At 36.0% G+C, this 12,838-nt stretch overlaps 1 protein-coding gene across 4 annotated transcripts in view; it reads right to left on the minus strand.

The window, feature by feature from the left end:
- Positions 1–12,838, minus strand: part of LOC150091771 (uncharacterized) — a 165,146-nt gene that overhangs the window by 79,456 nt on the left and 72,852 nt on the right. The window contains exon 2 of one of the 4 annotated variants that reach the window (XM_090376864.1): positions 12,267–12,430. The exons of 2 other annotated variants lie outside the window; for them this stretch is intronic. In XM_090376864.1, the coding sequence (XP_090232990.1) occupies positions 12,267–12,276 (10 nt within the window). In that variant the 5' untranslated portion in view covers positions 12,277–12,430. The remainder of the gene's footprint in view (positions 1–12,266; positions 12,431–12,838) is intronic. One more of the 4 variants, XM_090376874.1, reaches the window with a different exon arrangement.

Raw genomic sequence — 12,838 nt, forward strand, 5'->3', positions numbered from 1 at the left:
TGTTTAAAGGACAAAAGGATCATAATTCAGACACAGCATGGGTTTGTTAAGGGGAAGCTTTGTCTGACCAATCTGATTGGATATTATGATGTAGTCACAAAGGAACTGGATGCAAAACATAATTTTGATATCATATACTTGTATTTTAGGTAAGCTTCTGATACTGTTATTGCACGTGGAAGACTAGTGTCCAAATTGGAGCAGTATGACATTAAGGGCAAGTTGCTACAATGGATAAAAGGGTGGTTGAGTGGGAGAAGACAGAGTGGTAATCAATGGACACTGCTCTTTGTGGAGTAATGTTATTAGTGGAGTGCCCCAGGTTTTGGTATTGGACCCATTATTGTTTTGTATATTTACCCATGATACTGATGATGGTATATCAGGTTTAATGATTTTGATTGATTTGGTAGTTGTTGGCGCATCGGCTTCTGTGGCCATATTGCACCTCCCAGGGTTTTTGCAGTACTTTGATCCAAGCCCGAGGCGGGAATCGAACCCGCGACCTTTGGGTTGCCGGGCAGGTACTTTACCCACTCGGCTAGCCCGGTCAGCCATATCAGGTTTAATGTCCAAGTCTACTGCAATAGGATCTAGGGCAGATGGGCTGAGAAGTGGCAACTGAAGTTTAATATTGAAAAATGCAAAGTACTGCACATGGGTAGCAGTAATCCCAGAGAAATGTACCAACTGTGTGGTAATACTCAAAGTGGTAGGGAATAAAAAGGACTCGGGGATAATTGTGTAGTCAGCAATGAAGTTTTCTGAGCAGTGCAGACAGGCTTCCAGAGCAGGTCATGGGGTCTTGTCAATGATAATCCCCTTGTCTAAGGCAATGGTCAAACTACACCTTGAGTAGCTGTGTAGAGGTCTGGAGGCCTCATTTTAGGAAGGATGTAGAGTTGCTAGAATGAGTACAGAGAAGGGCAACAATTCCAACAGGGGCTCACATTTGGTGAGTATGGGCTTGGCACACCTAGGGCCTTAAGCTGGATATCATCATTCTTCTCTTTCTTGGTGATCCTCTCTCTCTCTCTCTCTCTCTCTCTCTCTCTCTCTCTCTCTCTCTCTCTCTCTCTCTCTCTCTCTCTCTCTCTCTCTCAGGGTAATAGGGAAATTTTTTTTGGCCAGTGCAGCATAAGCCTCGGGCTTCCTTGCACCATATGGCTATTAATAATAATAATTTTAGTGAAAGGAACAAAAGGGGTGCTCTTAACAAGAAAGGCTTAAGTTTTGTTGCAGCATCTAGACTCTAGAGAGTATGCACATGCAAGGTGATCTGATTGAGGTGTGTACAGCTTGAATGGTTTGAGCAGGCTCGATGCTGATGGGATTATTCCTCTTGCTCAGATTACGAACCTGAGGGGGCATAAACTCAAATTGAGGAAAGACAGTTGTAGAATAGATTTGCAGAAATTTGCCTTTAGTCAGCAGGTAGTTTATTGATAGAAGAAAATTCCATCCAACCCCCCCCCAACACATCCCTTTTTCAATTTCACTCCATCCATTTGCTTCAAAAAGTTTGTTCAATTCAAGGAAGAAGTGAACAAACTTTTGTAGCAAATGGATGGAGTGAAATTGAAAAAAAAAATTTTTTGGCTGATACTGTATAAGCTTGCTTTCTTGCATCATATGCCTCTGCTAATGCTAATTAAGTGATTTCTGTAATTTCAGTGGAGAAATCAAAGAAAAATATTTCAAAAACAGTTATTAGCAGTTTCTGTTGTGTGGATGAAGTTATGAAAGCATGGTGAAATTTTGTCTGGGATCTTGTCAACCTTGCATGGCTGATTCAGGGTTAAATTTATTGTTTTTAAGAAAGCAGACCAACAGTTTGAAGAATATGGACCTATGATTTTATAACTCTTTATTACTTACATTTTCAATCCACTGCAGGATGAAGGCCTCTCCAGCAACTTTCCATTTCCTTCTATTTTGAGCACTGGCCATCCATTTACTACCCACAAACTCACGAATTTCATCTATCCATCTCATGCTTTGTCTTCCAGGTTTTCTGCTAGCTCCTCTTGGATACCATTCTGTTATTTTCTTAGTCCATCTGTCATCATGTCTTCGAGCTGTGTGTCCTGCCCAAGACCATTTCAGTTTTTTAGTTTTGATAAGAATGTCCTTTACTTGAGTTTGCTGCCTAATCCATGTTTTTCTCTTCTTATCTAACAGTCTGATTCCCAATATAATTCTTTCCATTCTTCGCTGTGTAGTTCTCAGCTTCTCTTCCATTCTTTTCGTGAGTGCCCAAGTTTCACTTCCATAAGTCATGGTGGGGAGTATACATTGGTTCATTATTTTACGTTTCAGACAAACTGGGATATTGCACTTCAGTATGCGACTATTTCCTGAATGCTATCCATCCAAAATTTATTCTTCTCTTGACTTCCAGCCATTTATCATTATTACAGCTAATAACTTGTCCCAGATAAGTATGACTCCACCTTTTCAATTACTGCTCCTTCAATCATTATTTCCCTTTCTGTGGCATACTTGTTCATCATTACTTTTGTTTTAGCCATATTCATCTTTAGTCCAAAATCCTTACTAGCTGTGCATAACTGATTAAGATTTTCCTCTAATTCTTTGGGATTGTGGTTTATGACCACAATGTCATCTGCAAATCGTAAATGGTTTAGGTACTCTCCGTTCACATTGACTCCTTTCTGCGACCAGTTTAATCTTCTGAAAGCTTCCTCAAGGGCAGCAGTAAACAGCTTCGGAGATATTGTGTCTCCTTGTCGAACTCCTTTCTCAATTTTAAATTTCCTACTGTCTTTGTCTAGTCTAATAAAGGAGGTAGCACTCTCATATATTTTCTTCAAAATCATAATATATGGGGTATCTATGCCTTGTCTTTGCAGTGCCCGAAATATTGCCGTATGCTGTATGGAGTCAAATGCCTTTTCATAATCCACAAATGCCAGGTATAATGGTGTTTTATGTTCATTTGCTTTCTCCATTAGCTGTGATATTACGTGAAGGTGATCCATAGTTGAAAATCCTGTCCTAAAGCCAGCTTGCTCTTTCGGTTGATTCTCATCAAGTATTCTTTCTAATCTGTTAGTAATGACCCTTGTGAAGAACTTGTAGATGTGCGATAACATCTTTTCAAATACACTTTGTGAAGAGCCTTGCCAGTTTTTGTGTTATGTCTCTTCCTCCCAATTTTAACAACTCTACAGTAACTTCATCTCCCCCCCCCCCCGGGGCTTTCTGATTCTTCATTTTCTTCAATACATGTTCTACCTCATCAGGAAGAATATCGGGTATGTCGTATGTGTTGCTACTTTGCAATCCACCTTCCCCACTGCTGGCATCATTCCCTCGCTCCTTGTATAATTCTCTATAGTAGTCTTCTGCTATTTGAATTATGCCTTCTCTGCTGTTTATAAGTACACCATCGTTATTCTTCAGTTTCAGTATCATTTGTCTTTCTGTATTACTGCTCATGGCTGCTGATTTAAATCCTTTGTTTTCCCTTAATGCTTGTTCTACTTTTCTTGTGTTAAATCTTCTTATGTCCTCTCTGAGTCTCTTTCTAATAGCTTTGCATAACTCAGTATACTTAATTTTCTCCCTCTCAGTGTTTTTCTTGCTTTTCATTTGTCATCTTCGGTTCATCATGACAAGTGTTTCTTGACTAATTTTTTCTTCTTTGGATTTCTATTTCCCTATAGGTTTCTTGGGCTTTATCACTTTCAGAGAGTTGTAATATTCCTCGTCGATATCTTGGTCCTGAGCTGTCTGCAGAAGCCCAAACTTGTTCTTAAGTTCCAGTACATACTGCTTTTTCTCCTCTTCTGTTATCTCAAAGACCTTTGTATTATTTACTCGAGTCAGTTTTTTCCTTTCCTACATCTATATCAAGTGTACATGTTACCATTTTGTGATCACTTCCAACATTTACCTTATTCAGGATGGTAACATCATTCACAATATATCTTCTGTTAGTGAGAATGAAGTCGATTTCATTAGTAGTTAATCCATTTGGACTCTTCCATGTCCACTTTCTGTTCACTCTTTTCTTGAAAAAAAAGTGCTCATTACTGACAGTCCTTGAGATTCTGCAAATTCCACAAGTCTTTCACCTCTTTCACCAATTCAAAAATTTCCTATAGTTCCCCTTTCTGCACTGTTTTGTCTTTTTCCAACCTTAGCATTGAAGTCTCCCATAATAATAGTGTAGTGGGTTTTCTGCTCATTTAGAAGACTCAATTTCGGTGTACATTTCTTCAACCTCTTCATCATCATCATGGCTCGATGTTGGTGCATAAATCATTATAATCTTTAGCTTGTGCCTCTTAGAAATCTTGAGTATTAGTCTTGACACCCTTGGTGATGTACTTTTGAATTCCAAAATGTTGTTTTTAAAATCTTTATGGACCAGAAACCCAACTCCACCTTCACTCCTTTCACTGTTTCCATTGGTGTACAGCAGATTTCCACTTGATAAACGTATAAGTGATTCATTTCTTCTTCTCATCAACATCACATCAACACTGTTCAAATTATATTCAAGGTATGGGTTTGTCAAAGAATCCTTAGGGATTAAGAATCCCTGCTTCCAGGCAGCGAAACTAATTCTCTTTCCCAAATTACACGCAGTAACCATTAAAAAAAAAAAAAAATAATCCATGTATACACAAACCTCTAAATAGGAAGGTGAACTGTGAGAATGTACTCCACTTCTACACAATTCACAGTCCTAGTACATTTGCATCAGCTATATGTTATGTTAATCTTTTATCTAAATAATGATCATTCATATTCCATTTGACATATTTAAACTGGTGATCACAAGGAGTGGATTTTAGTATTAATAATGGAAAATGGTGCAAGAAAGCAATTTTATGCACCTCCAGCAAAAAAAAAAAAAAAAAACCTCAAACACATCCCATATCACCTGTCTATCCCTTCTGTCTTTTTTTTTTTTTAATGAAAACTCCAAACACGAAAGGTATCAAAACCTATAGTACGTAGTACCATGCATGGGTTGAAGGAGAAGTATGGGGGGAGGGGGATGCCGGAAACTTTGCTCTAAAGACTAAACATGGGTTTCACCACTTCAAGCCTCCAATAAGCAAAGTGGTAGTATTTCACCGGTTGATGAAAGTCATCTACCACCTGGCTTTCAATTTATTCAAACTATCCACATCTACAACCATTTACCACATTTACCTCTGTTTAAATTTATGGCCCTATGTGAGTAAGAGAGATGATTTCGTCAGTACTGAGCTTATTTAACCCATTCAAAATCTTCTCCCATTTACCTAGTCTCCAGGCACTGCAGTTCACAGACCTAAAGCTTTACAGGTAAGAGGGTTATCCTTTTCTTCCTATCACTGATCTCGTTGCTCTTCTCTGCCCCTGGTTCAACAGATCCACATCCTTCCTAAAATGAGGCCTGACCATTGTCTTATACAATGGTATAACCACCTCCTTATCCCTGCTGACAAAATGTCTGTATATCACTGACAAAACCCTGTCCTGGCAGCCTGTCTGCACTGCTCAGAGAACTTTATATCTGACTGCCCAATTATCCCCAGGTCATTTTTTACTTCAATGAGTGTCACTGCATAGTTGGTACATTAATCTGGGATTATTGTTCCCCATATAAAGTACCTTGCATTTTTCGAACTGTCACTTCTCGGCCAGTCTACCTAATTTGTCTAGATCTTGTTGCAGTAGCATTCCCTCATTACTGTGATTAACCACCCCGCCAACTTTAGTCTCATCTGCAAACTTAGACGTTAAGCATAATATGCCTTCATCAATACCATTGATAAACACAAAACAAGGATGGGCCCGACACTGGATCCTGAAGTCTCTGCTAATAACATTAGTCCAAGAAGAGCAGTGCCTACTGATAAACACTCTTTCTTCTCCCACTAAACCCTTTTATCCATAGCAGTAACTTGCTCTTAACACCACACCGCTCTACTTTTTATACCAGTGTTATGTGCAACAGTATCAACGGCTTTTCCAAAATCTAAGTATTAAAATATCAAAATCATTTTTGCATCCAGTTCCATCATTACTGTGTCATGTCATAGTATTCAATCAGATTGGTCAGACAAGATTGTTCCTTAACAAATCCATGCTGTGACTGCAGTATAACTGCATTTCTGTCTAGATGGTCCTGCATTACTTCTTTAACCAGTGATTAATAAATTATTTTCTCTGGAACAGAAGTCAAGCTGACAGGTCTGTAATTACACATATCACCCTTTTATCCCTCTTCATAAATTAAAGACACATTCAAACATCTGCAGTCCACACAGACTTTCCATGAAACCAAGGCTATCTCATAATCATGACTAATGGTTTGCTTACTTCTTTTGTTGCCTCAATTGGATAGATTTTTGTTGCAACTGGATAGATCTCATTCCCCAAGTGCCTTTTTTTGTTTGTGGAAGGTAAACAGAAAAGGCTGAAAGTGCCAAAAAAATGAAAAAAAAAAAAAAAAAATCAATTTTTGGTGGAATATGCTGCATATGCCATCACAGAGAATGTAGGCAACATTGTAAGTGTCCGAAAAATCTGAATTAGTTACTATAGCTGCTACAAGATGGCACAAATGCTGAATGTCCTGAACAAATTTTGTGGAGAATGATGAAAGTGCCACCTGCTATTTTAGATCATTGTTTACATGCATTGTAGGCTATTGTGAAGTTATAATAGCATTTTGCATTGTTTACTAGCGGTTTTGATTACTTTGTAGATTGTTTCAGTTTTAATTGTTTTAAGTTTCTTTAAAATTTGTGTTGACTGTGTAATATGCAAAAATGGATGGCGAGAAAGCCATGACAAAATGAAGAATTTAAGAATACTCTAATGCATTAGGGCTTAAAGCCTCAAGCTGCAAAAGAGATTAGACTATTTTTGTGCAATTGAGTCATTTATACACTGGCAACTCGTCATGAAGGTATTCACAATATGAGATGTAACTTAAACGATGTTGCTATTGCAAATTTGCTAATTATATTTAGCTGTGTATAAATGATGCAATTGCACAAAATACACATAGAATTTAAGAATAAAACTAGTTTTATGTTCTCTAAACTTAGCCATTCAGTTTGATTACAACCGTACAATAATTATTACTCTTCTCCCACATACTTTTTAGGCACATTTGCCTACTGTCTTCACCATGATCTGAAAGTAACAACTACTTCCAGTGGATGGATTTTCATTAAATTTTATATTTGGACCTTTTAAAAAGATTTGTAGAACCATTCCAAATTTCATTAAAATTAAAAAATAAATAAATAAAATAATAGAATCCAGAAATTATTATTTCCCCCCCCCCCAAACAATTTGTATGTAAGAAAGGAATTCATAGATTAAATAAAGTTTTAATACAGTATTGTTAGCTTTAGACATTTTGTGTACACTTCTTGTGTATTAGGTAAAACACTTGAATGTGGAAAATATTATACAGTTACAATTAAACTGAACAGCCAAGTTTTTTAAGTTTAGAAAACAAAACTATTATTAAGTGTTCTATAAAGTTATAATCTTAGTAATTAATTGATAAGGAGATAACTATCACTTTTCATTTCTATTAATCACAGAGAAAGAAAAAATTATTCAATTTAAGAAAAAAAAAAAATTGAATGCATCTGTAATGTATTGCCTACATGTATGTATATGTATCTTTTCACAAGTGACACCACATTCATGAGTCTTACATAACAATGCATGTAAAATATGCACAGACTAAAGCTAACAGTACTTGCATTAAACTACATTTAATCTATAAATTTCGTTTTACATATATTTGTATAGGAAAAAAAAATAAATAAATAACTGCCAGATTTCTATTTGTCCAATTTTAATGAAATTTGGGATAGCCTGACAAATTAAAGGAACTAAATATAAAATCTCATGAATACTGCATTAAACTACATTTAATCTATAAATTTCGTTTTACATACATTTGTATAGGGAAAAAAAAAATAAATAACTGCCAGATTTCTATTTGTCCAATTTTAATGAAATTTGGGATAGCCTGACAAATTAAAGGAACTAAATATAAAATCTCATGAATACTGCATTAAACTACATTTAATCTATAAATTTCGTTTTACATACATTTGTATAGGGAAAAAAAAAATAAATAACTGCCAGATTTCTATTTGTCCAATTTTAATGAAATTTGGGATAGCATGACAAATTGTTCCTAAAGGAACTAAATATAAAATCTCATGAAAATCCATCCATGGGAGGCAAGTATTGTTACATACGGACAGACAGATGACAAACAGACAGGGTAAAGACAGTAGTTGCTTAGCATATAAATATAATTTAGTAATCACTGAATTATGACCACCTACCTAATACCACATTGAGCCACTTTTTGTACAGATAACAACCACTATTTGTCTAAGCACTGACTCCACTAGATGTCTGAAGACGTTTGTAGTGATCTGCAAGGCATAGATGACAATTGCATATCCATAAGCCTCACTTCTCATTCCAAAATATCCCACATCAATTGGAGTGAGGTCAGACAAATTTGTAGGCCAATCAAGATGGTGATATCTTCACTGTGTTCCTGGAACCACTTGTGCACAGTGCTGCTCAATGACATGGTGTATTACTGGTTTAGAAGACCCCAATTCTGCCCAAAAAAAAAAAAAAAAGCAACATGGCAGGGTCAACATGGTCTCCTAAGAGCTGCTGGCAGACCTCACCAGTAAAACACTAATGTATACACACCAGGGGGGGGGGTTCCTAGTTCTTGCCAGCAAAACATGCCTCATATTAAGCAACCACAGCCAACTGCCTGGATAGTGGGCACCATGCATAATGTTGATTATCGCTAATCAACACTATGAAGACAGCATCCCTGTGGAACCATATATGTGTGTGTGTGTGTGTGTGTGTGTGTGTGTGTGTGTGTGTGTGTCACATCATTTGAGATATTCTTTTATTTCCCATACTACATACTGCATATCAACTGTCACACAGTGACTGCCATTGAGCCCATACAACACACTGCACCATTTGCTCACCACAAACATCCACTGTGTAATCCTTTACAGTTCTGTCGGCAGGAGGTGGTTTGTCCTGTTCAACATTCTTTGTACACTTTAATCACAGTGGGCCATGAACAACCAACAAAATGTGCTGTTTCCAACATGAAGCACCTGACGCATGAGCTCCCACAATCATGTCCTTTTGAAACTCTGCAATATCTTCACTATGTCCTATAACTGCTTTGATCTACACAACTAGATGCAAATTACCACTACTGCAGCATATAAAGCTGTTTGTCTTTGTATACTGTGAGCCATGCATCATAGTCCACCATTACAGATGGTGTGATCATAATTCAGCGATCACTGAGTGTATATATGTGTGAATTCACCAAAAAAAGGAAAGTTGGATGTGTGTGTTGTGGCAATCAGCACATATCTGGCACAATGTTTATTAATTATAATTTATGCAGTGAAAGTAGTAATATATTAAATATTATTTATCAGTATTTTAATAAATATAACAAATATGGATATAATAACAAATATATTTTTGTGACCTGTAGGAAAACTACCAGCAACCCATGTTTGGATTGGGTCCTACAGGTTGGGAATGACTGCACTACAAAAAAAAAAAAAAAACCAGTTTCCAAGCCCAATTTATTAGTCTCCATAGTGACTGTAGTGTGTTTGTCAAGCCCTAGTTACTTAATATTTTGCCTGTGTTGTATTTATTTCCCACCCAGTTTAGCAAATAAACTCACCTCCATTTGAAAAAATGGTCAAAAGTTTTTCCCCATCAGCAGTAGGATTCAAAACTTGACCTTTTCCAAAACAGGTAGCAAGTTGGAAACTCAATATATTGTAGAGACCACTCAAGGTTTTTATTTGTGTATAAAAATGCATACAGTAATACCCCGAAGTTACGCGATAGGTGGGTCCGACGAAAATCGCTTAAGTCGAATTCGCGTAAGTCGGGGTATAACTTTGCATATAAATACATATATATTTTGTTTAGTTGGGAACAAGGACTAACAAAAACACTAGTTTAGAAGAAAAATATTTAATAAAATTGCAGTTCTTTATACATATTAATACAAAATGTATTAAAAAAATAAATGAGTTACATAAAAAAGTTATTTCGATGTCGATAGCTTCATAAAATCTAACAAATTCGTCTGACGACACAGCGCCTTTTTTTCACGCAGAATTTCTTCGTAGCAAGCTAATAATTTTTTTATTCCTTGCTTTGTAGCTATAATGCGTTCTTCGTTGGAGTCTGTTTTCTAAAATTTTTAAGCCCTTTTCAATTGAGCTGAGACCTTCTGTCAAGCTTGCAATTGTCATGTGCTTTTCTGGTGGAACTGAGTCTGAAGTGTTGGATACTTCAGTGACGTTTTGCTCATGCATCTCTATGAGCTCATTCATTGTCAGCTCCTGACTATGTGAATCCAACAGCTCGTTGACATCATCACCATTGCCTTCCAAATCTAATTGCCTTGCAAGATTAACAACTTCTTCTATCACATGAGCGACATGATCAGTTTTTGGCATTGTTTTCATCTCGGTTTTGAAAAAAAATGGACAAAGTTACTTCCAGACACCATTCAATGTTTTTTTTGTGAATTTCATCCCAAGATTCTTCAATGATTCTTACAGCATCGAAAACATTGAATTGTTTCCAAAAGTCTTTAACAGATATCTCACTATCTTGTCTCATAGCTTCATTCAGACGTGCAAACGAACGCCTCGTGTAGTAAGCCTCGAATGTTTCGATGACTCCCTGGTCCATCGGTTGAAGCAAGCTGGTTGTGTTTGGAGGCAAAAACACAACTTTCACACGTGGGTCGAAATTAATTAGGGTGGTAGGAGGGTGACCGGGTGCATTGTCAATACGAAGCATCACTTTAAATGGAATCTGTTTAGACTTGCAATAACGTTCGACTTCGGATATGAAGTGGTGATATACCAAATATTTGGATATACCAAACCAGTCCTCAAAAACGGAAGCTGCCACCCAAGCTTTATGATTTGACTTCCAAATCCTGGTAAGCTAATTTCAGATATACACCAATTGAAAAAAATCAAGAACCGTGTAACTCCGAGTTCGCATAAGTCGGGGTATTACTGTATAGTGTTATGTAAATGAGTGGTAAAGTGAGAGAGTATGTACAGAAGCATGCACATTTAAGTGGACCATGGTTCAAGTCCACATACTGCTAAACTCAGTTAATCACTGTATTCACTTTTGAAATAATTAACTGTAAACTCCTCTGACCTAGCAGAGTATAAACAATATTAAGATTATCAGAATATAAAGCTAACATGCTTAGGGAATTTACATTCATTAGTGTAACAGATCTGCCACTTGCAACATGACAAGTCTATTACATCTAACACATGCAACGGTACATGCAGATTTCATGTAGCAAAACAAGTAAATAGTAAATTCTAATTAATGGAATGCAAAAATGTTAACTTAATTTGCATAAAACAATCCCTTACATAGCATGTGGGCTAGATAATAAAGACCAACACTTTTTATAACACATTGTGATATTCTCACAATTCTCTAAACCAAGGGCCAAATCACTTATCTGATGCAAAATAAGTTAGTATGTTTAAACAGATTAAATTTTAGCACTAAATGATAATTCTTATTGACATCAAAACTGCAAAATTGTACTATGCCGAAATTGCATATCAAAAAATTTCAACACTATTCTTAGAACACGTTTCCAACAAAAATTAAAAATTAAGGAAAAACAAATTTTTTATCATGCATTTCAGAATTTACATAATTAACTTTCAAATATGTAGAAAGTATTCTTCATTTTTATTACACGATCACATAAGTTCTGTAACAGTATGGCTTACTGGCTGTATACCACAATGTTACATGTACATTATCTTCTGATACTGATGATTTTATCAAGAAATTTTTAAAAAATTTCAAATCTTTCAAAATAGAATTAACTTCTAAAATACTGAAAGTACAAACTACATTTAAAAACCAAACCAAATTTTTGGGGAGAAAAAAAAAAAAAAAAAAGTAAATAAATAAAAAAAATTCAATAACTTTCTTTAATCTTAGAAGTAACTGAGATTAAAGAAATCCAGTTCAGCAGACCAATTAAGGTGAATCAATTATAAAGGTGGAGGGGGGAAGAGAAGAACACCTATCACATAATTTATCTGATCCACACTAATTCTAGTTTTCCAACAAAAAATAAAAGCCTAATATGAACTTTGCTTCAACAGCTTAAGACTTACAGTTAGCCATCAATGGCTCTTCACTTGCAAGCCAACAGATGCAAACAGTACAGAAGTAATTCTACATTCTGTTGTTCTGCTGATTCTTAAATACCTTTGCCTAGCAGCCACTCCATGGTTCCCAGTTGCTGCAAAACAAGTTGTGGCTGATGACTTATTTTAAACTGTAAAACAAAGTATTTTCAAATGGTTATATTTATTACTGATATAGGGGTTAAGCAAAAAAAAAACTAAGAAACACCTGTAAAATAGCACACCTATCTTTTCCTAAGCATGTAAAAATGAACCACTTCATCTGGCTGGTTTTTTTTACAAAAAAAAAATCCTGGACTTGATGGTGTCATACAACCTAGCAAAAGACCTAATTTATTTCAAACACAAACCATAAAGAGATTATGTGAATAATACCATGTAATTATGGACCACAAAAACTCAGATAAATAGTGAAACATGGACCTTTTCTAATTGAAAACACATATGCAGCTTTACACAGCCAATTACAAAATTACAACAATTCTAATAAAAGCTACAGTAGTTAATTCATAGAAGAGCCATGCAAGGCAGCACTAGTT

Source organism: Mastigoproctus giganteus, chromosome 1 (assembly GCF_048544385.1).
Source record: "Mastigoproctus giganteus isolate SK-2022 chromosome 1, ASM4854438v1, whole genome shotgun sequence".
NCBI lineage: Eukaryota > Metazoa > Arthropoda > Arachnida > Uropygi > Thelyphonidae > Mastigoproctus > Mastigoproctus giganteus.